The sequence below is a fragment of the Microcaecilia unicolor genome, chromosome 3 (genome assembly GCF_901765095.1).
Source record: "Microcaecilia unicolor chromosome 3, aMicUni1.1, whole genome shotgun sequence".
Classification (NCBI taxonomy): domain Eukaryota; kingdom Metazoa; phylum Chordata; class Amphibia; order Gymnophiona; family Siphonopidae; genus Microcaecilia; species Microcaecilia unicolor.
In genome coordinates, this window is record NC_044033.1 from 177,210,273 (window position 1) to 177,237,046 (window position 26,774).

The 26,774-nt window shown below is 45.4% G+C and overlaps 1 protein-coding gene across 1 annotated transcript in view; it reads left to right on the top strand.

Moving 5' to 3' along the window:
• Positions 1-26,774, top strand: part of R3HDM2 (R3H domain containing 2) — a 331,022-nt gene that overhangs the window by 292,853 nt on the left and 11,395 nt on the right. The window contains 2 exon segments of the mRNA XM_030196632.1: positions 14,637-14,791; positions 25,895-25,998. Coding sequence (XP_030052492.1) covers positions 14,637-14,791; positions 25,895-25,998 — 259 coding nt within the window.

Genomic DNA, 26,774 nt, shown 5'->3' on the forward strand with positions numbered 1-26,774 from the left:
ATCCAGCCCCCTTCTTCTCTTCCTCCCAGAAGTCCAGCAGCTCTCTATCTTCCCTCCAGCCCCTCCTCCTCTTCTCCTCTTCATCCCACATCCTGCAGCTCTTCCTTTCCTTACCTTCCCTCCACCCCCTCCTCCTATTCCTCCCATGTCCAGCAGCTTTCTCCCTTCAGTCCAGCCCCCTCCTTCTCTTCCTTCCAGAAGTTCAGCAGCTCTCTTCCTTTCCTCCAGTCCTCTCCTCCTCCTCTTCCTCCCACATCCAGCAGCTCTCTTCCCTTCAGCCCCCTCCTCCTCTTCTTCCTCCCACATTAAGCAGCTTTCCTTTTCCTTCCTTGCTGCCTTTCCTCCCGCAGGTCTGGCTGTCCGAGATCGTTGACTCTTCTTGTCTGCCCACGCCGCTGTTGCTTTCATTTTCGGCTGTTGCTAGCAGCGATTCACACAGGCACTTCAGGGCAGCCTTCCCTCTGCCGCGTCCGACCCTCTCTGATGCGTCTTGTTTATGCGAGTGCCGGACGCGGCAGAGAGAAGGCCACCTTAGAGTGCTTATGTGAATCACTGACAGCAACAGCCCGATAAAAGCTGCAGGCAACTCTGCAGTGGCAGGGTAGGGGGGGAGCAGGAAGAGGCAACTATCCCGGATGGCCGGACCTGCAGGATAAAGGTAGCAAGGGATGTTAGATTGGGGATAGTTAGGGTAGGCCTCGGGCAAAAATGGGTGTGCCTGTGCCCACCCGTGGCTACGCCCCTGATAAGTATGATGCAATACTATATTTGCATACTTGATATTGATATGTCCTTGCCATTTTCAGGGCACAGACCGTAGAAGTCTGCTCAGCACTGGCCTTGTTAAGCTGTCACGAAGCCCCTCTCCAGCTCATCCAGATCTGTCCATCTACTATCAGGGCACAGACCGTAGAAGTCTGCCCGGCACTGGCTTTGCTTCCCAATTACTGGAGTTGCCATCTAAGCACCACTAAGTTTTTGTTCATTCTTTCCATACAGGATTCCTTTGTGTTTATCCAATGTGTTTTTAAAATTCTGTTACCATTTTCATCTCCACCTCCTCTCGAAGGAGGGTATTCCAAATATCTATTATCCTCTCTGTGGAAAAAGTACTTCCTGACGTTATTCCCGAGTCAGCCCCCCTGCAACCTAAATTCATGTCCTACCACCTTCCAGATAGGTATGACAACTGATATATACATACTTAGATCAAGATGCTCGAGTTTTGCTTATTTCTTTAGGTCTAACGTGTGCATTTGAACTTTTGGATCATTATTTGTTATTGGTTGGATTGAAATATATTTGGAATTAGGGCACTTTGTTGGCTTGATTTTGTTTTTATCTGTGTGAAAGGGAATGTGCTGTACGTTGGCAGGACACTTTCAAATCTTTTGAGGCTTAGTTGTGGCGTACCACAGAGGGCGCTCTGTCCTTGTGCACATGCTGTTTAATATGTTTATAAATCAAATACACCAGTCCAACTTAAATAAATTCAGCAGCGGGGGTCATTTAAACATGTACCATATGACACCCAACACTAATCAAAAATTATTAAACCACCATATCATATACTAGTTTTCTAGACCTCAGTGGCAATTGCTTTCACACAGACCACTCAATCTGCGGTTTGCTTACCCTCCTCATTGATCACTATTCATCAGCGTTGTAGCCTCTTCATTGTCAATATCACTATTTATTCATCAGCGTTGTAGCCTCTTCATTGTCAATATCAAATCCTCTTTTTTTTTTAAATTTTATTATAAATTTCATCTATAAACTCAACACTATTTATCTTAATTTTATAATGGGCCCACAGCAACATGGGCCATATTTCGCCTTTGGCTGCGTCTGGGTGCGGTCCTCAACTTCTAATTAGGGCTGTTGAGCATTATAGCAACTTAAATTAGAAGTTAAAGACTGCACCCTGACACAGTGAAAGGCAAAACATAGCCCATGTTGACAGCGGGTCCATTTTAAAGTTAAGATTAGTATTGAGCTTATATACTAAATTTATCAGAGAATTTTTTTTTTTTTTAGAAAAAGAGGATTTGATATTGACAATTGAAGGGGTTATAATGCTTATGAACAGTGACCATGAGGATGCAGGCAAACCACGGATTGAGTGGTCTGTGTGAAAAAAGTTGCTACTGAGGTCTAGAAAACTAGTATATGATATGGTGGTTTAATAATTTTTTATTAGTATTGGGTGTTATATGGTGCATTTAATATTTTCATGGCATCTTTTGCTTTTCTTGTGGAATCATTTGGATTTTCACCATTCATATACATGGATGACATTCAGATCATGTTGGAAATTGATCATTTGATCCACATGCTGTCGCGGTTGTCAGTCAGAAGTTAACTAGAGTGGTTGACTAGTTGCCAATGCATAGGCTTAAGTTTAACCTGCAGGAATGTAAATCATTGTTTTTTAGTGGGGACATGGTGGGGTTTATAGGTCCTCTAACTATAGCTGGGCATGTTTCTCATTTAGATACCATAAGAGTTTGGGGTGTTCTCTTGGATTCTAAGTTATCTTTTGAAAAACATGTTTCTGCCCTCACAAAGAAAAGTTACTTTGTGTTACGTTTGCTTCGGTCTGTTTGGACTTTGTTAGATTGGAACTCTCTTACCATATTTATACCCACATTGGTCTTGCCTTGATTAGATTACTGTAACGCTTTATTCTCCGAGGACAAGCAGGCTGCTTGTTCTCACTGATGGGTTGACGTCCTCGGCAGCCCCCTCCATCGGAAAGTTTACTAGCAAAGGCCTTTGCTAGTCCTCGCGCGCCCATGCGCACCGCGCATGCGCGGCCGTCTTCCCGCCCGAAACCGGCTCGAGCCGGCCAGTCTTCTTTCGTCCGCGCTCGGTACGGTCGTGTTACGCCGTTCGTGCCCCAGAGAGTCGACCTCGCGCGTCCTTTTCGACGTGTTTTTTTTGCTGTTTTTCCTTGAAAAAGTTTGGGAAGCGCTCCGGTAGTGTTCCGGAAGACCCTTTCGGGTTTTCTGCCCTTCCCGTATTTCTCAGTTTTTGCCCCGTAAGTTTTCTTTCGTTGTCGGGGTAGGCCTCTTTTGGCCTCGGTCGAGATTTTTCTCCCTCTAAATTTTGGTGCTTCAATTTTCGCCATTTCGGCTTTTGATTTCGCCGGCGTAATTTTTCCGCCCATGACATCGAAGCCTTCCAGCGGCTTCAAGAAGTGCACCCAGTGCGCCCGAGTAATCTCGCTCACTGATAGGCACTCTGCGTGTCTTCAGTGTCTAGGGGCCCAGCACCGCCCTCAGAACTGCAGTCTGTGTTCCCTGTTACAAAGGCGGACTCAGGTAGCGAGATTAGCCCAGTGGAACGTTTTGTTCTCGGGCTCTTCGTCGGCATCGGCACCGGAGGCATCGAGTGCATCGACGTCGTCAGCGTCCGGACCATCTTCCTTGGCTGCCGCTTCATCGACTGCATCGAGGCATCGAACCTCTGCATCGGCGCCGAGGCATCGGGCGACTGCATCGACGTCGGTGGTACCGAGACTTCGTCTGCTGATGTCGTCGGACGGAGGTGCATCGTCAGGAGTGCAGGTGAGGGCTGTCCATTCCCCTGCTGGTGGCGGTGAGCCTTCGGGTGGGTCTCCTCCTACCCTGAGGGCTCCTGCGGTACAGCCCCCCCGGGATCGACCTTCTTCGGTCTCGGCCCCGAGGAAGCGACGGATGGATTCTACGTCCTCCTCGTCGGTGCCGGGGAGCTCCGGTGACATGCTTCGGAAGAAGTCGAAGAAGCATCGACACCGGTCTCCTCCCCATGTCGGTACCGAGAGCTCTGGGTCGCCGAGGGATTCGGCACCCAGCAGGCATCGGCACCGAGAGGACCGCTCACCCTCTGTTCAGGAGGTGTCGATGCGCTCCACTCTGGACAGCCCGGAACAGCCTCCTCGCCCGGAACAGGTTCTGACGTCGACGCCTGCATCGACCTCTCAGCCTTTCTCTGCAGCCGCTCTAAACGAGAGCCTCCGGGCCGTTCTCCCAGAGATTCTGGGAGAGCTGTTGCGCCCTACCCCTCCGGTACTGGCGGTGCTTGCGCCTCCGGTACCGTCGAGCGTGGCGCCGGCTGGCCCATCGCCCGGGTTGAGGTCCCCGACGTCGGTACCGCGTGCGGTGCCGACAGCGGCCACCTCCCAGGAAGGCTCCCCGACTACGTCGGCGGAGGGAGCTTCGCCGATGCGGGCGAGGGAGTCTACCTCTCGACGCCCCCACCGTGGACGGGGTTCCACCGAGTCGAGTAGGGCGAGGTTGCAGACGCAGGTTCGTGAACTTGTGTCTGACACCGAGGGTGAGGCCTCGTGGGAGGAAGAGGAGGACCCCAGATTTTTCTCTGACGAGGAGTCTGAGGGTCTTCCTTCTGATCCCACTCCCTCTCCTGAGAGACAGCTTTCTCCTCCCGAGAGTCTGTCTTTTGCTTCCTTTGTCCGGGAGATGCCTACGGCCATCCCCTTCCCGGTGGTTGTGGAGGACGAGCCCAGGGCTGAAATGTTTGAGCTCCTGGACTATCCTTCTCCACCTAAGGAAGCGTCCACTGTTCCCTTGCACCATGTCCTAAAAAAGACATTGCTTGCGAACTGGACCAAGCCACTAAGTAATCCCCACATTCCCAAGAAGATTGAGTCCCAGTACCGGATCCATGGGGACCCAGAGCTGATGCACACTCAGTTGCCTCATGACTCTGGAGTTGTGGATCTGGCCCTAAAGAAGGCTAAGAGTTCTAGGGAGCATGCTTCGGCGCCCCCGGGCAAAGACCCTAGAACCTTAGACTCCTTTGGGAGGAAGGCCTACCATTCTTCTATGCTCGTGGCCAAGATCCAGTCTTACCAGCTCTACACGAGCATACACATGCGGAACAATGTGCGGCAGTTGGCGGGCTTGGTTGATGCTCTTCCCCCTGAGCAAGCCAAGCCTTTTCAGGAGGTGGTCAGGCAGCTGAAGGCGTGCAGAAAATTCCTGGCCAGAGGAGTTTATGACACTTTTGATGTTGCGTCCAGGGCCGCTGCTCAAGGTGTGGTGATGCGCAGGCTCTCATGGCTGCGTGCCGCCGACCTGGAGAATAGACTCCAGCAGCGGATTGCGGACTCGCCTTGCCGTGCGGACAACATTTTTGGAGAAAAAGTCGAGCAGGTGGTAGAGTCTCTCCACCAGCGGGACACCGCATTCGACAAGTTCTCCCGCCGGCAGCCTTCAGCCTCTACCTCTACAGGTAGACGATTTTTCGGGGGAAGGAAGACTGGTCCCTATGCTTCTGGTAAGCGTAGGTACAATCCTCCTTCCCGACAGCCTGCGGCCCAGGCTAAGCCCCAGCGCGCTCGCTCTCGTCAGCAGCGTGCGCCTCAGCAAGGCCCCGCGGCTCCCCAGCAAAAGCAAGGGGCGAGCTTTTGACTGGCTCCAGCAGAGCATAGCCGACATCCAAGTGTCAGTGCCGGGCGACCTGCCGGTCGGGGGGAGGTTGAAAGCTTTTCACCAAAGGTGGCCTCTCATAACCTCCGATCAGTGGGTTCTCCAAATAGTCCGGCAGGGATACACCCTCAATTTGGCCTCAAAACCTCCAAATTGTCCACCGGAAGCTCAGTCTTACAGCTTCCAGCACAAGCAGGTACTTGTAGAGGAACTCTCCGCCCTTCTCAGCGCCAATGCGGTCGAGCCCGTGCCATCCGGGCAAGAAGGGCTGGGATTCTATTCCAGGTACTTCCTTGTGGAAAAGAAAACAGGGGGGATGCGTCCCATCCTAGACCTAAGGGCCCTGAACAAATATCTCGTAAAAGAAAAGTTCAGGATGCTTTCCCTGGGCACCCTTCTCCCCATGATTCAGCAAAACGATTGGCTATGCTCTCTGGACTTGAAGGATGCCTACACACACATCCCGATACTGCCAGCTCACAGACAGTATCTGCGATTTCAGTTGGGCACACGCCACTTCCAGTACTGTGTGCTACCCTTTGGGCTCGCCTCTGCGCCCAGGGTGTTCACAAAGTGCCTAGCTGTGGTAGCAGCGGCACTTCGCAGGCTGGGGGTGCACGTGTTCCCATATCTCGACGATTGGCTGGTGAAGAACACATCCGAGGCAGGAGCCCTGCAGTCCATGCAGATGACTATTCGCCTCCTGGAGCTACTGGGGTTTGTGATAAATTACCCAAAGTCCCATCTTTCCCCAGTGCAGAAACTCGAATTCATAGGAGCCCTGCTGGATTCTCGGACGGCTCGCGCCTATCTCCCAGAGGCGAGAGCCAACAACTTGTTGTCCCTCGTCTCGCGGGTGCGAGCGTCCCAGCAGATCACAGCTCGGCAGATGTTGAGATTGCTGGGCCACATGGCCTCCACAGTTCATGTGACTCCCATGGCCCGCCTTCACATGCGATCTGCTCAATGGACCCTAGCCTCCCAGTGGTATCAGGCCGCTGGGGGACTAGAGGACGTGATCCACCTGTCCACGAGTTTTCTCGAATCCCTGTATTGGTGGACGATTTGCTCCAATTTGACTCTGGGACGTCCCTTCCAAATTCCTCAGCCACAAAAAGTGCTGACCACGGATGCGTCTCTCCTGGGATGGGGAGCTCATGTCGATGGGCTTCACACCCAAGGAAGTTGGTCCCTCCAAGAACGCGATCTACAGATCAATCTTCTGGAGTTGCGAGCGATCTGGAACGCTCTGAAGGCTTTCAGAGATCGGCTGTCCCACCAAATTGTCCAAATTCAGACAGACAACCAGGTTGCCATGTACTATGTCAACAAGCAGGGGGGCACCGGATCTCGCCCCCTGTGTCAGGAAGCCGTCAGCATGTGGCTCTGGGCTCGCCGTCTCGGCATGGTGCTCCAAGCCACATATCTGGCAGGCGTAAACAACAGTCTGGCCGACAGGTTGAGCAGGATTATGCAACCTTACGAGTGGTCGCTCAGTTCCAGGGTAGTGCGACAGATCTTCCAAGCGTGGGGCACCCCCTTGGTGGATCTCTTCGCATCTCGAGCGAACCACAAAGTCCCTCAGTTCTGTTCCAGGCTTCAGGCCTCCGGCAGACTAGCATCGGATGCCTTCCTCCTGGATTGGGGGGAGGGCCTGCTGTATGCTTATCCTCCCATCCCTCTGGTGGGGAAGACTTTGTTGAAACTCAAGCAAGACCGAGGCACCATGATTCTGATTGCTCCTTTTTGGCCGCGTCAGATCTGGTTCCCCCTTCTTCTGGAGTTATCCTCCGAAGAACCGTGGAGATTGGAGTGTTTTCCGACCCTCATCACACAGGACGAGGGGGCGCTTCTGCATCCCAACCTCCAGTCTCTGGCTCTCACGGCCTGGATGTTGAGGGCGTAGACTTTGCCTCTTTGGGTCTGTCAGAGGGTGTCTCCCGCATCTTGCTTGCTTCCAGGAAAGACTCCACTAAGAGAAGTTACTTCTTCCATTGGAGGAGGTTTGCCGTCTGGTGTGACAGCAAGGCCCTAGATCCTCGCTCTTGTCCTACACAGACCCTGCTTGAATACCTTCTGCACTTGTCTGAGTCTGGTCTCAAGACCAACTCTGTAAGGGTTCACCTTAGTGCAATCAGTGCATACCATTACCGTGTGGAAGGTAAGCCGATCTCGGGACAGCCTTTAGTTGTTCGCTTCATGAGAGGTTTGCTTTTGTCAAAGCCCCCTGTCAAGCCTCCTACAGTGTCATGGGATCTCAATGTCGTTCTCACCCAGCTGATGAAACCTCCTTTTGAGCCACTGAACTCCTGCCATCTGAAGTACTTGACCTGGAAGGTCATTTTCTTGGTGGCAGTTACTTCAGCTCGTAGAGTCAGTGAGCTTCAGGCCCTGGTAGCCCAGGCCCCTTACACCAAATTTCATCATAACAGAGTAGTCCTCCGCACTCACCCTAAGTTCTTGCCAAAGGTTGTGTCGGAGTTCCATCTGAACCAGTCAATTGTCTTGCCAACATTCTTTCCCCGTCCTCATTCCTGCCCTGCTGAACGTCAGCTGCACACATTGGACTGCAAGAGAGCATTGGCCTTCTACCTGGAGCGGACACAGCCCCACAGACAGTCCGCCCAATTGTTTGTTTCTTTTGATCCCAATAGAAGGGGAGTGGCTGTAGGGAAACGCACCATATCCAATTGGCTAGCAGATTGCATTTCCTTCACTTACGCCCAGGCGGGGCTGGCTCTTGAGGGTCATGTCACGGCTCATAATGTTAGAGCCATGGCTGCGTCGGTAGCCCACTTGAAGTCGGCCTCCATTGAAGAAATTTGCAAAGCTGCGACGTGGTCATCTGTCCACACATTCACATCTCATTACTGCCTGCAGCAGGACACCCGACGCGATAGTCGGTCCGGGCAGTCAGTTCTTCAGAACCTGTTTGGGCTTTAGGATCCAACTCCACCCCCCGAGGGCCCTGTTTGTTCTGTTCCAGGCTGCACTCTCAGTTAGTTGGTAAATTTTTTAGGTCAATCTCATTAATGTCCTCGCCGTTGCGAGGCCCAATTGACCATGGTTGTTGTTTTGAGTGAGCCTGGGGGCTAGGGATACCCCATCAGTGAGAACAAGCAGCCTGCTTGTCCTCGGAGAAAGCGAATGCTACATACCTGTAGAAGGTATTCTCCGAGGACAGCAGGCTGATTGTTCTCACAAACCCGCCCGCCTCCCCTTTGGAGTTGAGTCTTCCCTGGAAGTGTATTGTCTTGCTACATACTGGACTGGCCGGCTCGAGCCGGTTTCGGGCGGGAAGACGGCCGCGCATGGGCGGTGCGCATGGGCGCGCGAGGACTAGCAAAGGCCTTTGCTAGTAAACTTTCCGATGGAGGGGGCTGCCGAGGACGTCAACCCATCAGTGAGAACAATCAGCCTGCTGTCCTCGGAGAATACCTTCTACAGGTATGTAGCATTCGCTTTTTGTGACCTCTGGATCCAAGTCAGTGCAATCATGTTACCCTGCTGCTTAGGGAGGAGCATTGGTTATCAGTTGCTTGCTTACCATATTTCCTTTAAACTATTGATGCTGACCCATACGCTTTTTTTATACTGGAGAACAGCCTGTTTTACTACAGTATATTGTCCCTTATGTTTCTGCTTGGCCTCTTGGATCTAGTTAACAAAATAACTTAGTTCTTCCTTCTTATCATGTCATCCATTTAGCTTGCATTTGTTGGGCAATTTTTTTCAGTGCAGGCTCCTGTGCTTTGAAATGACTTACTTGGCTTTTTATGCCTGGAGATGTCATTCCAAAAGTTCAAGGTTGTTCTTAAAACTTACTTTTTTAAGTAGGCATTTGGATCAGACACCTGGCTTTGGCTGCTGGGCCTGGAGCATGGTGAGATTTAGTAGGATTGCTGTTTGATATTATTTTATGTTTTTATTGGGTCTGATTTTATTACTATATTTTGTGAACCACTTAATTCTTTGTATTAAGCAGTATATCAAATTTAATAAACTTGGAAACTTGACCCTTTTCCTCATAACTATCATTTCAACTAGACCTGTCAGTGAGCTACAGGCTTATATGGTGTATTAGCCATTCTACATCTAGGTTCATACATTCAAAGTTAGCCTTTGCATTCATTCAAAATTTTGAACTTAAGGCTATCTCCCAGTTTCATGTCAACCAGTCTATTGTGCTTCCAGCCTTTTTCCCATAACCACACAACAACCCAAGGAAAGAATCCCTTTACAGCTTGGATTCTCACTGAGCTGTTCTTGTCTACTTCCTTTACACTCAAGCATGAAGCTCTGTCTCATACAAACCTAACAGATGCAGTCAGCTTGTAACAAAGCAAAGTCTTAACCTAGATCTCAGAAGGTTTGTTAGATTCTTGTTATACTGCCTTTTATGGTAAAACCGAAGCAGTTTACATATTAAATACAGGGCTAATTTGCTTTCACCAACTACAAGCGATGGCTACAACACTTAAAAGCCTCCAATCGGATTCCTTGTGAGACATCTGCAGGGCAGCCCATTCCATCAGTCCACTTTCATGTCCCTTCTTGGATACCCACCTTCAACAAACGTATCTTTAACAAAAAATTTTTTTCTAAGTTTCCTTCATTCTTCAGCTTTCCCTGCTCATAACCTGGCTTGTGTTCAGCTGTCAGTCATTGGCCATATCTGGACAGACAGACAATAATTCCTCACACAGTCCTTAGCTTTACAGTCACCTGTGCAGATCACTTTATCCTACTTGTCCATTGAGAAAGCTGGGTTTCTTCCCTGTAATGGAGTTCTCCATGGCCAGCAGGATAAGTGATTCATATATCTTGCTCAGCTCCCAGAGGCTTACACTCACACACAATTTTTACGGGCCACTATGTTGCATAACGGCTGAGGGACGTGGAGGAGCACTAGATGAGGGAGGAAGGGTAACACATGCTCACAAAAGTTCATCTTTTTCTGGGCCCTTGAATGAACTCTTTCTTTCCCACTGAAAGTGATGACATCTCTGATGGCACCGGAGCACTTACCCTGTTTTCTGCAGAGAACCAATCCAATTCAAACAAAACAAACCAGTTCACTTCTACAATGTACCAACAGAACACAGAGGGTGAGAATGGCCAGGAAACAGATGAACCAAAATTATGGAACCAAAAACCTTTATTCAAAATGGTAATTGACAAGTACAAAACAGGCAGCTACGATGGACCCAACATAGGCCGTGTTTCAGCAGTAGCGCCTTTCTCAGGAGTCCTGTAGGGTGAGATAAATAATACCTAGGGCAACAAGTACCCACAGATTACTTATACCAAGATTCCCTGATGCATAAGTCTGCCTAACAGACTCACTAGCTCTGTCTAGGGTGAGATACAGGAATCTTGCTTCTGGCACCTCTCCAGGTGTTTTGGTGTGTAGAGTGAAAAAGAAAGACACAGCTGATAGATATATATATTAGCTTTATTATGGATAAGAAAATAGAAATACTCTGCGCTAGCTTATGCAATAAAAATATCCCTTACTGATATGAGCACTACCAAAATATATTGTCTAAACTACACTCTGATTATCCTGAGACTAAGTACAGTAATGATTAGAACAGTACAAATGATAACCTAATAATCCTTATGAAACTTATCACATCTTATGCAAAATACACATTAGCTGCTTTCCCTGACCAAGAGCTGACATAAACCAGTCGTACTTAGATAAAACCACTGCCTAACCCCAGACCAGGAAATATATCACTGTGATCTTACCACGCTGTCGTGATGACGGCTTCAGATAAGACCGGAGCAGAATCTCTCCAGACGCTATTTTAGCTGTCGGTGTCTTAGGTAGTGCAGGTCTTTATTAGCCCACGTAGGTTCCCGTCACTCCTTTGGTTATCAGAGCCAATATCTCTGCCACAGGTATTTGCATCAGGATGCAGGTCACGATGTTGGTATCATACAAAGTCTCTGGCTCCCCCCGAGCCTTGCTGGATCTCTCAGGTCCTCTTACCAGTTGCCCCTCTTCCAAGGGTCTCTGACTCACTTCTGTTCCCGCTTTCCCCGTCCCTCTCGGTCAGGTGACGGTAGGAACCAATCATGATCTTGTCCAGTTCAGTACATGGCAAGAAGAGTTCTTTGTTTTGTGACCTTGGAGAATGGTAACTTCTGGAGCCATGTCTGCCTCCCTACTCTGTTCTCAGGGTGATAGAAGGGGGTGTTTAGAACACAGACTGTCCTTGGCTTTAGCAAGCCTGTCAGTGATTTTCCACAAGTTGAAGCTGGATCTTGCTGACACAGAGATGTTGCAGCAGCCATCTTATTATACCAAGATGTCATAGGCTTGTATAGGCCCAGACCAGCATAGGCTAGATCACAGGGAAATACCCCTACAGTCCTCAAAAGATAAATAAAAATACAAAGAACCACTTATACAAATGTCGCAAGTAGATGTACATTACAAATTAATGAATTATACTTATAAACTGAAATAACAAGAGATATGTGAACAAAGAAAACAAATGTAATATATATAAACCAAAAATAATGGTGGTGAGTATAAGAGAACCCAAAAAAACCGAAGAAGAGTAGATGTTTAAAGATGCTTAGGCAAAAACAATTAATTTAAAGCAACAGAAAAGGGTGAAGACAGTAAACAGTACCCCGCTGTGAAACACCGTAAAGGTGGATACTGCTAGGCCATATCTACTAAAGAGACACAGAAAATGAGCTTAAATTACAGTCAAACCCCATAGGTATTGCAAAGGGTGTTAGAATGGAGTGAAATCATATGTATTAGAGAGTACCACTACAGTATTACAGACAAAACTGAGACAGTACCTTCTCTAGGGAACCAGGATCATAAGTGGAAATTCATCCAAACATATGCAATTCTCGGAAAGTCCTGAAACGGGAAAGCAAATAAAATCTGAGAAAATATTAAGTGTAAAAATATATAAGTAAATGACCAAAATGAATGCTGTACCAAATGAAATCACTGAGATACTAACCCGGGAACAGTAGGCGTTATCTAGGGACACGTATTAAAAACTTCTACAAACGTCAGAGGCTGCAGCATAAATATTGGATATTCCCCATTAGCAAAATCCCTACTGTCCATATCTACGTTGTGTATAGTAACCGCCTGCAAACCAACTGAAGAAAACCACAAAAAGTGGCTTACATAAAGATATTAAATAAAACCACTAGTGTTACACCAGAGGTGCTACATACTTGAGACTTGACTATAAGCAGCATAACGAGTGCAAAGTGTGCAAAGCAATATATAAAATTAAAATAAATTTACCCAACCATAAACTCACATTTATGGAAGCATCCGTGCTGAGCTGCAATGCATCATAAACCAAACAGGACGCTGAAAGCCCTGTTTTGACTTCACACTGGCTATACTGTGATGTGATATATCCTGGATTACGTGCCTGTGTGTGGGCGTAAGGAGAACTTCAGAGTACTAATTAAAAAATATATAAAGAATAATTTCTTTTTTGGTCAACTCTATTTTATTATATCATATGTCCCTTTTTAAGCAGCATTATAATTTAAATATTTTTTATGTAATTCTATGAAGTTCTGCTTATGCCTGTGCACAGGCATGTAATCCAGGATATGACATCACGGTATAGCCGATGAGCAGTCAAAGCGGGGCTTTCAGCACCCTGTTTGCTTTACGACGCATTGCTGCTCATCACGGATTCTTCCATAAATGTGAGTTTATAGTTGGGTAGGTTAATTAGAAATTTTTTTCCCACTTTGCCCCCTTGTAATGTTGCTTGTGGTTGAGTCTCGAGTATGCAGCACGTCTGGCGTAACACTAGTGCTTTATTTAATGTCTTTAAGTCATTTTTTTTTTTGTGGTTTTCTTCATTTGTGTTGCAGGCGGTTACTATATATAGCGTAGATATGGACAGTAGGGTTTTTGCTAATGGGGCATATCCAATGTTTATGCTGTGGCTTCCGACGTTTGTAAAAGCTTTTAATACGTGTCCTTAGATAACTCCTACCATTCCGGGTTAATATCTCAATGATTTCACTTGGTACAGCATCCTTTTTGACCATCATATACTTATATATTTTTATACTCTTAATATTTTCTCAGATGATTTTATTTGTTTTCCCGGTTCAGGCTTTTCCTAGAATTGCTTATGTTTGGATGAATTTCCATTTATGATTCTGGTACCCCAGAAGAAGGTAGGTCTCATAGTTTTGTTTGTATTACTGTAGTGGTACTCTCCAATACATATGATTTCACTCCAATCTAACACCCTTTGCAATACCTATGGGTTTTGACAGACTGACTGAGTTAACTATAGAATTAAGCTCTGTTTTTGAATCTTTGGTAGGTATGACCTAGCAGTTTCCACCTTTACGCTCACCTGCATGGTGTTTTCACAGTGGGGTATTGTCTGCTGTCTTCACCATTTTCTGTTGCTTTAAATTAATTTTTTTTTGTCTAAGCATCTTTAAATATCCACTTTTCTTTGGCTTTTTTGGGTTCTCTTTTATTCATCATTATTATTTTTGGTTTATATTATATTCTACATTTCTTTTCTTTGTTCAAATAACTCTTGTTTCAGTTTATAAGTATAATTCATTAATTTGTAATGTACATCTGTTTGTAACATTTATTTAAGTGGTTCTTTGTATTTATCTTTGAGGACTCCTGAGAAAGGCAGTACTGCAGAAACATGGCCTGTGTTGGGTTCGTCATAGCTTCCTGTTTTGCACTTGTCAACCACCATTTTGAATAAAGGTTTTTGGTTCCGTCGTCCTGATACATCTGTTTTGTGGCCATTCCAACTCTCTGTGTTGTGTCTGCAAAGAACCCCATCACAGTTAAGAAACCCAACTAAATTCTCCTAGTACTGTCAGTTTTGTCTTTTCCTAGAAATCATTCTGTTATATTGTTTCAGAGGGTGATGTGACCTTTAGCCAGCCCAGGTCCAGGTCACAGGTAATAAAAAAAAAAAAGAAAAAAAACCCTAATGCCTACATATTAAATAAATCATTAGGCAAGTATAGATCAATTAGTTATTAATAAGGGAAGCCATGGTACAGATTCAGCGTTTGATCTCAGGGCTTGAAGCTAATCTATGGAGTTATGTGCACTGAATGGCTAGTGAATTCCAGTAAGATGCAAGTGTTGGCTAGCAAGACTCCATTTCTTTACTGTATGTTTTGTCATCTTTTCTTTTGACCCAGGTTCCGGTGAGTAATGACTCGCCGGGTGTTGTGCCACAGACGTTTCAACAGCCAGTGCTGATCCCAGTGACCCAATCTGTTCAGGGAGGACTGCCCTCTGGGAGCATGCCTGTGTATTACAGTGTTATACCGCCAGCACAGCAGAATGGCTCCAGGTGAGGATGGAGAGGGGTAATGACGGAAGGATTATGTAGAGAAACCACTTCAGATTTCTGACTTCACCTGTTTTGCTCAGGTTTGCTGTTTACACCTATCTGCCATTTACTCATTGAAGATCATTCATATGCAGTCTTGATCTTTCCCTCCCCCATGCACATCTCTTTGATAAATTATCTGTAATAAAAGAACACAATAAATAATATCTCTAGCTGAGTTCCCAGTAAAGCAGCAGTGACAGTTATAGGATTGTGGTTTTGTATGTACAAGTACAAGGGAGCTGTAGTTTTCTCTGATGGCCCTCCTAGGAAGAACAAGAACCTAAACTAAGAATCATTCTGCTCCTGGGAGTCAAAGTTGTCCAGACCTCATTTAAGTCTGTTCAGCTTCAGTGGCAGTTTTGCAGACTGATATATTTTATTGAATCAATACAAGAGTGATTCTGAGAATGGTCATTCTTTCAATAAGTGAAAGTTACCTCTATATCTTAGTTTAAAAAAAAAATAAAAAATTTCCCTCCTCATCCCTCCAGACCAAACTAGGTATGTGGGTACATGTTCTGCCAGCAAGGGAAGATAGAGAGCCTACTGGCTTATGATAACACTCTAGTCTACAAGTAACTAATTAAAAATACAATTTAAAAGGCAGAACAATGAGGCAAAAGGAGCTGCAGGCTGTAAAGGAGACTCCTGTGGCAGCTGGAGGAAGAGAGTCCTGAACTGAAGGAGGAGCGTTGTGAGAGTCTGACATGGGCATGTGCATGCGGCAGGTCTTCTTGAACTGGGACAGTCTGCCGGATGCCACTGGAACTGTACTCTGTGGCACTTGCTAGTCCAGCAATGCCATGAGTGGAAGGTGTTTCAAGTGTTATGAGAGATGTGTACTGGATCAGCTCCCATTGGGGTGGTAGCGGACACCCCAGACAGTGGGGAAGATTGGTAGAGCACAACCTGGGTGATGAGATGGAGTTTGCAGGGGCAAGGAATCTGTTATCAGTCGGAACCGCCACCGTTTTGTCTTTTGCCTCGTGCTAACCGAAGTAGAAGAAAGGCACCCCCCGCCCCCCCCCCCCCCCCCCCCCAAAAAAAAATGTTCCTTCTGATGGGATTAGAGTTGGGGTTTGAGAGTTCTGGGGGAATGTTGGATCCTGCATGGTCAGAAGGTTTCTCCCTAGAATAGATTGGTTCAGGGTTCTCTAAAGCAGGGCAGGTGCCAGCTAAAGAGGCCAATACATAAATAGTGATTAGAAGAGCGGACAAGGGAGGTGCGGTGGTGCTGCAGAATACACAAGATTATGTGAAAGAGGCATTAAGACAATTAGAAAATCCATTAGACTATGAGGAATTGGATGTTGATCCAACAGGTAGACTACAGCAAGATATCTTTTCTATTATGGGTGCGGGTTTTGCGCGGAGTTATTTAACACGGAAAGAGTTTGCTTTTCTAAATTAAAAAAAAAACCCGTATTCCTGTTTTTTATACCTTGCCTAAAATCCATAAAAATCTGCAAGATCCACCTGGGAGACCTATAGTCTCAAGTCGGGACTCAGTACTAGAACCGCTGTCAGTGTATGTTGACACCTTTTTACGTCCCTTCGTAGAAAAAACAAGATCTTACATCAAAGACACCACAGACTTTTTAAGTTGGATACAAGAGATAGATTATGTACAAAAACATTGGTACCTGGTTACAATGGATGTAATGAGTCTCTATACTATTATCCCTCAGGAAGAAGCCTTAGAGGTTATGACCTTGGTTCTGGAAACACGAGAGGAATCCCGTGTCCCTACAGGCTTCATAATTGAGTTAGCAGAGTTAGCTTTAAAAAATAATTACTTTCAATTTGAGGGGCGCCTATTTAAACAAAAAACTGGAGTGGCTATGGGGGTAACTATCGCCCCCTCGGTAGCCAATTTGTTTGTGGCTAGATTTGAAGAAACCTTTATCTATACTTCTACCTGGTTTGCTAAAATGAAAATTTGGCTGAGATATGTAGACGATGTGTTTTGCATTTGGACAGGTTCAGAACAAGAGCTAAAGGAAATGCTAGAATATTTAAATACCTGTCATCCAACATTACGTTTTACCTGTGAATACGATCTGAACAATATGTCATTTTTGGATGTATTAATTTCAAAGAAAGATAAGAAGCTTGACACCACAGTATTTCGTAAATCAACAGGAACACATTTCTAGAATATAGTAGCTGTCATCCTCAGAAACTCAAGGACAGTTTACCTATTTCCCAGTTTCTGCGCTATAGACGCATATGCTCAAGTGAAATGGAATTTAAAGAGAAGTCGAGGGTTCTTAAACAGCGACTACGCGATAGAGGCTATCCTAGTAAGGTGATACACACTGCCTATAGGAGAGCTAAATATAATAACTGACAGTATTTACTTTTACCCAGACAAAAGGAGACAGATGAAGAGAAAGACATCGCTACTTGTGTACTACGGTACACCAGTAAGGCAACCAGAATCTCCAGGATTTTGAGAAAAAAATTGGTATATAATCCAAACACCTGTATTCCAAAATACAGATCTAAGATTAGCCTATAGCCGAGGTAAGAATCTTAGAGCTCTTGGCTCCAGCTATACTCAGGAAGCCCCGTTTAACAGGTTTGGAAGTATGGGGACATAGTAGCTGTGGACAGTGCAATATGTGTGAGATGATGATTAACACCAAGGATTTTGTAGACCCTAAGACTAATAAACATTACACTCTTTATCAAAATACCACCTGTAATTCAGAATGGGTGGTATATGCAATCTTGTGCTCGTGTAAGAAGATCTACGTGGGATAGACATCCCATAGACTCACCACCAGACTTGTAGAACATAAGAGCAATATTAACACCAAGAGAATTACTGCTCCTCTGGCAGCACATTGTATTGAGTTTAATCATGCTTTTAACACCTTGAAATGCATCATCCTACAACAAATAAAGTGGGACATACAAGGAGGTGACAGGAAATTAGTTTTATTACAACAAGAGCAGAGATGGATATATCGTCTACGTACATTGCAACCTGACGGTCTGAATATGAAAATAGAGTGGAATCAGTTTTTTTAAGAACATAGTTTGATCTTTAGTTTATCTATCGCTATGTCAAATTGATGAAGACATGGATTTTTCCAGATTAGTTTGCTGGATTGATTCAGGTATATTGGCGAATGGAGTTACGTCACGCTCAGCTGTTAGATAGGAGGAGCCTACCAATACGCGTCTGACGTCACCTAGGGATAAATATCAGCGCCATCTTGGAAGCTTCACACCGAAGCGAATACAGCTTTGTCTGAAGTAAGGAACAACAGGTCAAGGTTGGAGGTACGATTGATAAATTGTGAATTGAAAGCGTCAATATATGTTATATCTTTTAACAGATACAGCCGAATAACCCATGGACCCTGAGGAAGGAGGCGAAACTTGGGCCGAAGTCGGGCCGTGGATGGGTCATAAACGACTGTATTTGTAAATGAGACTTCTTAGAAAATTCTTTCAGCAGCCAGCTAAGTAACCCTTGATAAATGTATTGGAAATAGAAGTGGGATACTTAGTGGAGGTTTTTTAAGCCAGTGATGATCGGGCAGTGCTCCCTAAAGTTGTATAGCACAGGGAGTACATGCCAGGATTGAGGCTTTTTCCTCTATATCAAAAAGAATATCTCATATAAGACGCTATATATAAATAGGAGTCTTCTATATTTTTGTGTGTGAATATATTAACGATTGGACTACCTATAGCTCTGTTTTGATCTGCAATACATATAGCCACCGTGGGAAAATTATCATACAGTATATATGTATTCTGCCCATTAGAGACAGTGGAAGTGAGGACCATTTGAAAAATTGGTCCTTCGTATCCTTTAATAACTGTGTAGCATTAAGATTGTAAAGTTTTCCTGTGTCCATCGTTAATCTAGTTCCCAAATACCTAAATGACCCAGGCGATTTCATGAAATTTAATTTGAAACAAGAGTAATCCCCATATTCCTTAAGGCTTACCATCAAGTGTGGCAGTGACTGAAGGGGTTCCGTTAACAGTACTAGTAAGTCGTCCGTGAATGCCGCTGTCTTAAATGTTACTTCTCTGATTTGGACCCCTCTGATATCTGCATTACCTTGTATCTCTCTCAATAAGGGGTCCAAGGTAAGGATAAAGAGGAGCTATGACAGTGGACATCCCTGCCTTGTTCCTTTCCGAATCGGGAACCACTCTGATAGGTGTCCATTAGCATATACTTGTGCTTTGGGCTCTATATAATACTTTTATCGCCTGAGCGAACAATCCAGTGATACCATAGGCCTTCAATACCCCAAAAAGGAAATCCCACCCCACTCTGTCAAACGCCTTTTCGGCATCGAAGCTTATTAACAGAGTTGAGTTCTGCTCCATCTTTACCCTTTTGAGCGCTGCCCATATATACTACTACTACTACTTATCATTTCTAAAGCGCTACGTCTCATATTCTTTGCTATCACTCTGCCACATGTGAAGCCCACCTGTGGTTCCATTACCAGAGTAGGGAGGAATCTTGACAACCTGTTTGCCAATATTTTAGCCAACAGTTTAGTCTCCACGTTTAATAGTGAAATTGGTCTGTATGAATCAGGGCGATCCACTGGTTTACCCGGTTTCGGCAATACTAATTTGGGCCCTATTCAAATGAGCAGGTAGATGTCCTCGGTGTAAAGAGTCATTAAATACCATTGTGAGCACCTGACTGATTTCTGTGCCTAAGAGTTTGTAAAATTCAGATCTCATTCCATCTGGCCCCGGTGCTTTATTTAACCTGCTTTGCTTAATCATCCATTCTACCTCCTCTACCACCACTGGCGCATTCAATACTTCCAAGTCCACCTCTGACACTTGCGGTAACTTGATACTAGCTAGATAAGTTGCACTAGGTGTCACCAATTCTTCCCGTGGTGCATACAGTTTCTTAAAGAAATTTGTCAGTATTGTATTTATATCTGTATCAGTGTGAGTCCGTTCTCCTCTCTCATCTATCATTGTTAGTATTTTTTTTCCCGGTTTTCTGATTGGCTAATCTGGCCAGAAGCCTTCCATTTTTATTTGCGAATCTATATAATCGATATTTATAATACATACTCGATTTCTGTGTTCTTTCCTGCAATAATTCATTTAGGGCCTGCTGCGCTTCTAATAACTGTATCCTTATACTCATCGAATGTCCTTGTCCATACTGCTTTCTTAGCATTGTCACTTGTTTCTCTAATCTTAACACCTCCCCATTTCTGGCCTTTCTCTCGAATGCTACATAGGAGATGATTTCTCCCCTGAGGATAGCCTTTGCCGCCTCCCAGAAAAGAGTTGCTCATTATTGTCCCTGTATTCATGCCATTTATGTACCAGGAAGGGCAAAAATTGACTATCCTGGTACAGAAAGGCTGGAAAACACCATGACCCAAATACAGGCACACCCTCCCCCCACCTAAGTTGCACTCTCACCCAAGCATGATCAGAGATCATTATTGGCCCTATCTGAGCCTCCTCCACTTTGGTCAATAATTCTGGAGAAGATAATATGTAATCTATTCGAGATATCGATGAATGGGCCCTAGATATGTGTGTGAAGTCTTTCTCCACTGGATGCAATGTTCTCCATACATCAACTAATTCTAGAGCAGTACACAGCCTGGCTATACCCCTCTCCATTCTGGCCAGTCCCCTTCCCGTCGGCTTAGATCTATCTAATGTGGGGTCCAACACTTCATTCATATCTCCTCCCAGCAAGATTGGTATTTCTCCCAATGTCTGGATTTTTCGTATAATTTGGGTAATAAACTGTTTGTCATAATTATTTGGTGCATATACATTGCATAACAACAATGGTTGGCACTCTATCACTACTTGAGGCCAAGACATACCGCCCTCCTGGATCAGCCACTATTTTCTTTATCTCCACATTGAGCCCTTTCCGAATTAATGTCACTACTCCTCCCTTCTTCCCCACTTGCTGGGGCATCGATCTACTCTCCTAACCACCATCTCTTCAATTTGGCATGCTCTTCCCTCGAGAGGTGTGTTTCTTGCAAAAACAGTATTGAAACCTTCCTATCATTCAGGGCTTTCAGTGTCTTTTACCTTTTAACCGGGGAGTGTATACCTCCCACGTTCCATGTTATCACCTGCAGTGTAGTCATGTTACCCCTTGTCCAGTTTTGGAATCTTTCATTCTAAATTGTTGTTGTGAAACTCTGTCTTTATGCCCAGTGAGTGTCCCAGCCTCCACTCCCCGAGAGATGCCCTCCATGGGGTGATCTACCTTTAAATGTTGCCTTTGTTCTTGTTTCAGAGCAGTGAGTACCCAGCATGCATACAGAATATTCCTGATCCCTCCCCATCCCCCTTCCCCATCTCCCCATCCCCCTTCTCTCCCCCTCCCAACCCGCCCTCCCCCCCAACCTTCTTTCTCTTATGCCTCTATGCATAACTTCCTGCTTTGCCGAGGCTAGAGCGCCCCCTTTTAACAAATGACTATCCCATCCCCCTTCCCTCCTCTGTTTGCTTAGCTCACCTCCCCCAGCGTTTTCTGAGTCAGTCCCATGCAAAAATCCAGTTCATTCCTCTCGCCTTTCTGGCTGTTGCGTGCTCCAACAATTTGCACCTTGTAATTGCAATTATGCTTTTGACTTTCAACATTATCTGTCAATTCCTGATGGTTCAATTTCTCCTTTTTCCATTTGCCAACCGAACCTCAGCCAACCTGTCCGTGCGCCAGCATCTTGTCCACATACAAATTTGCCTCTTCCACTCGCTCAAAAAATACAGCTTGACCATTGTCAATCAACTTGAGTTTAGCTGGATAGAGCAGGCTAAACTTATATTTTAATCCAAATAGTTTGGTGCAAAAGAGGGCAAAATTCTTTTGCGCCATAGACACTTTAGTGGAATAGTCTTGAAAGCAAAGTACTCGTGTGCCCTGGTATTCCAATTTCTGACCTGCTCTTAATATCTGCAAAATTAGTACCTTGTGCGCATAATTTACGATCCGAAAGATGATCACCCTAGGTCTGCCCGATCCTTCTCGCTGCTGTCCCAGTCTATGGGCTCTCTCCACTCGGAGGGATCCTGTTAACTCCACACTCTCAAGTGTTTTGGGCAGCCAGGTTTCTAGGAATGAACGCAAGTTCCATTCTAAGAGTGACTCCGGTAGCCCCACTAGTCGAAGATTCATCCTCCGAGAATGATTCTCGAGATCCTCCAACTTCACCTCCACTTCCGTGAGTCGTGATTGCAACCGAGGTTGCTCCTCCGATACTTTTAGAATATCTTCCTCTGCTTGTCCCACTCTTTGCTGCACCGCTTGTAACTCTATTAGTTTTGTGTGTCTCTCATCCAGTCCTTCCAGTTTATCTAAGATTAATTGCAGCTTCACGCCCCCACCGCCTGCTCAACCGCTGCCTTTACCTCTTCTGTGATCTCTGCCGCCCACAGGGAGCTGGGCGATGGCGACGGTGGTGAGGCCCTGTCCGCCATTTTGTTTTCAGCGGCGCGGTTGTTTTCCTTCGGGTCTTTTCGGACTGATTTGGATGCCATCTGTATTGCCCCTTATTCCTCTGGCTTCCTGAGCTTTCGCTGGAGACCCACGCACAAGCTTCTTGCTTTGCTCGGCGGGAAACGGGGTTATTTTAATGCAGATTATCTGGGGCGCCCCGTAGCAGCTCTTACCAGCGTCTTCACTGCTCCATACCCCCACCGGAAGTCTGTAGAGAGTAGGGTTAAATGGTTAGTATTCTCAATGGAGAAAGGTAGCTAGTGGGATTTCCCCAGGGGTCTGTGCTGGGACCGCTGGTTTTTAACATATTTATAAATGATCTAGAGATGGCATTAACTAGTGAGGTAATTAAATTTGCTGATGACACAAAGTTATTCAAAGTTGTTAAATCGCGAGAGGATTGTGAAAAATTACATGAGGACCTTACAAGACTGGGGGTCTAAATGGCAGATGACGTTTAATGTGAGCAAGTGCAAAGTGATGCATGTGGGAAAGAGGAACCCGAACTATAGCTACGTAATGCAAGGTTCCACGTTAGGAGTCATTAACCAAGAAAGGGATCTCTGCTCAATGTGCGGCGGCGGCTAAGAAAGCAAATAGAATGTTAGGTATTATTAGGAAAGAAATGGAAAACAAAAGTGAGGACGTTATAATGCCTTTGTATCGGTCCATGGTGCAACTGCATCTTGAATATTGTGTTCAATTCTGGTCGCCACATCTCAAAAAAGATATAGTGGAATTAGAAAAGGTACAGAGAAGGGTGACGAAAATGATAAAGGGGATGGGATGACTTCCCTCTGAGGAAAAGCTGAACCATCCCTAGAGTAAAGACGGCTGTGGGGAAAGATATGATAGAGGTCTGTAAAATAATGAGTGGAGTGGAACGGGTAGACATGAATCGTTTGTTTACTGTTTCCAAAATTACTAGGACTAGGGGGCATGCGATAAAGCTACAAAGTAGTAACTTTAATACAAATCAGTGAAAATTTGTTTTCTCTCAACGTGTAATTAAACTCTGGAATTCATTGCCAGAGAATGTGGTAAAGGCAGTTAGCTTAGCGGGGTTTAAAAAGGGTCTGGACCGCTTTCTAAAGGAAAAGTCCATAGACCATTATTAAATTCACTTGGGAAAATTCACTGCTTATTTTTGGGATAAGCATCATAAAATGTATTGAGCTTTTCTGGGATCTTGCCAGGTATTTGTGACCTGGATTGGCTACTGTTGGAAAGAGGATACTGGACTTGATGGAACTTTGGTCTGTCCCAATGTGGCAGTACTTACTTATATGTACTTAATGAGTGTCAGAAGAGATGTGCAGGCTAATGGCCTGGATGGGGCAGCATCTGCTGGCCATGTAGTGGGTGTGAAAAATATCCAGGCAGTCTTTCTCAGCAGAAATGTCCTAGATCCAGGAGAATAGACTCTGGCAGAGAAGATCTTTCCAGGCATAGTACAGCATTGGGGATAACCAGTCATGGACCTTGTGACCATGTACATGAAAGCAAAGTTCCCAAGGTTCTTCAGTCACAGGAAGGAGGGGGTGGGGGGGATATACACTCTTGTGTAACTGTGGCTAGAATCTCATTAATTTCTTCTTCCTGACCTGGTAGTGACATCCAAGCCTGCTAGGGCTTGTGACTACAGACTGGCCAAGAAGACTACAGTATGGAGATCTAATGAGGTTGAAAGTTGAAGAGTCCCTGGTTCTAGCAAGCAAAAGGGGAGGGCTGTGTTAATGCAAGGGCAGACTCGCAGAAACAGAAGCCTGCACTTGCAGATCAGCAATGCGGCCGTGCAGGCTTTTGTTTCTGTGAGTCTGACAGTGTGCAGGACGTCAGAGTCACAGAAACAGAAGCCAGCCCTTGCAGATCAGCAGCGCAGCCGTGCCGGAGAAGAGGACTTTGGCTGGTGGGGGTTGGGGACCCCCACCAGCAAAGGTACCCGACGGCGGCGACTGCAGGAGAGGGTTGAAGGGGTTGGTGGTGGGGGGGCCCATGCCACCGTGGCCCCACATAGCTACGCTCCTGTACTGAAGATATAAATAGCAGTGATAGCTTGTTACAGGGGCTTGTTGCAGGGCCAAGCCTTGGGGGCACATCCTGATGTGCATTTTTCTTAGCTGAGTGAAGTTGCTCCCAAGGAACTTGAACCTTGTCAGCATTAGTGCGAGCACTGTTCGAGCCTATGCAAGATGCTTCTCTGAAGGACGCCATCTTGAAGATAGTGTTTCACATGGAGATATTTTTAGTTAGAAGGATCTTTGAGTTGAGAGCCCTTCTTGGTGATGGTCTAGAAAGAAGGTGGTTATCAGTCCTGTCCCATCTTTACTTCCTAAAATGGTATCATCTTTCCATATCAATCAGTTGATTTCTTACTAGTTTTTTGAGAGTGTCTGAGGATGAAGATGTGAGGTGACAGCACTTGAATATGGGTTGAATTCTATCTTGTGTTTGAAGAACGGATAGGCTGTTCATCTTGTTTGGTGGACCTAAGTAAAGCAAAGTAGCATCTAAAGCAGTGGTCACATGCTACATTAAGGAGGCCATGACCTTTACCCACATTGTGCAAGGTTGCTTGGTTCTTCCAGTCTTGAAAGTGCACTTCATCTGGGGTCAGGCTTCATCATTGGCAGAGCATAGGCAGATTCTTCCACAGGAAATTGGTAGAGCAGCTGCCTGGGCATTGTTGCATTCCTTTGTGCGTCACAATAGGTTGCATGTTTAGGTGAGTCAAAATGTGGCTTTTGGAGCAACTGTGTTTGTCAGCTGATCTGTTTGTGTCTGGACTGGTCTGGAGGGATGACGAGGAAGAGGAAATTAGATTCTAATTTTTTTTAGTTCCTCCAGCCCAGTCCAGAACCACCTGCTCAGCACAGTGATGAGCAAATGGGTTCTTGAAGAGGATGGCAGAAGTGGCTCTCTCCCTTCCTTCTGTTCCATACTCTAGGATTATTCAAATTAATTATTTCTGAGTTATCAATGGTTATCTCTTCGTCTTAAATGGGAAATTTCTTAGTTACTGCTTTAAGTAAATACAGGCTGACAGAAGGCTACACAGGATGCTTGATGTCATTTATCCAGTAGTTCTCAGTCTCCACCTGCTGGCAGGAGAGCATGTACCCATTCATCTGTACTGGTTTGGAGAAACTCATGAAAACAAGCAGGTAAGATCTAATTTTACCTTATGTTGGACTTAATAGGTATCAATGTGCAGAGCTTTTCCAGAACTCTGCTACAAAATTAGTCGTTTTGAAAAGACCACTGTATCCTGTGTCACTTTAAAGCCAGGTGTTCTCAACTCAGTCCTCATGACACACCAAGCCAATCAAGTTTTCAGGGTATGCACAATGAATATGCATGAGATAGATATCCAGTGCATGCAAATTTATCCCATGCATATTTATTGTGTATTTCTTGAGAACCTGATTGGCTTGTGTCCTGAGGACTGGGTTGGAGAGCACCTGCTTTAAACCAACTCTTAATGGGAGAGTTGTTAAAACTATATGCCCTGTGGTACTCAGCTGTCGATTTTCTTTTATTATTAATTAAATTTTTTTTTTTTTTTTGCATTTCAGCCCATCGGCAGTGGGTTTTCTTCAGCCTGTGAGCTCCGAGCCATACCAGATGCCTCAGTCCTCATCCCCCTGCAGCCCGCCACAGATGCAGCAGCAGTATTCAGGTGAAGCATGCTAGTATATACCCAATTATCAGAATCCACATCCCCTGGCTACTTGCAGGCTTTAAAGGGGAGCATATTTTGGTTAACATGTTGCTATTAACCATTTGAAACTCCTGGTGTCCAGTAGCAAATGACTAGTGGGTTTTTTTTTCCCTTTAATTAATGTGTATGGCTGTAAGAACAGCTTCTGATGTTTCTGGAGGGGTTCATTTCCATATATGGCACAGCAGTAATGAGATGGCGCTATAATCCAAAATGTCACTATTGTATGACCATATTATATAGGCATACAAGGATAAAAATACTCTGAAGAAAGCCACAGCACAATGGCTGAAACACTGGTGCCACTTATTCAGGCACGGCAGGACCTAGACAACCACAGCAAGCATATAAGAATTGTCATCAAGTCCAGCATTCTGTTTCCAGCAGTGGCCAATTCAGGTCACAGGTACTTGGTATCGCCAAAAAAAAAAAGTTTCCATTCTGCTTACCCCTAGGGATAACAGTGACTTAGTAACTTCATGTCCCCTTGTTTTTGTACTTTTTGAAAGATCAAACAATCGATTCACCTTTACTTGTTCCACTCCACTCAGATTTTGCAACCATAATCTCTAGACTTTCCTTGTCTGAGAATCATTCCATTCCTGTTTTATCATTGTGATTGCCTTTCTCTGTACCTTTTCTAATTCAACTATAACTTTTTTTTGTTTTGTTTTTTTATTTTTTGAGGTGCGGTAACCAATCGATTGTGCTTCCAACCTTCTTCCCACTGCCAC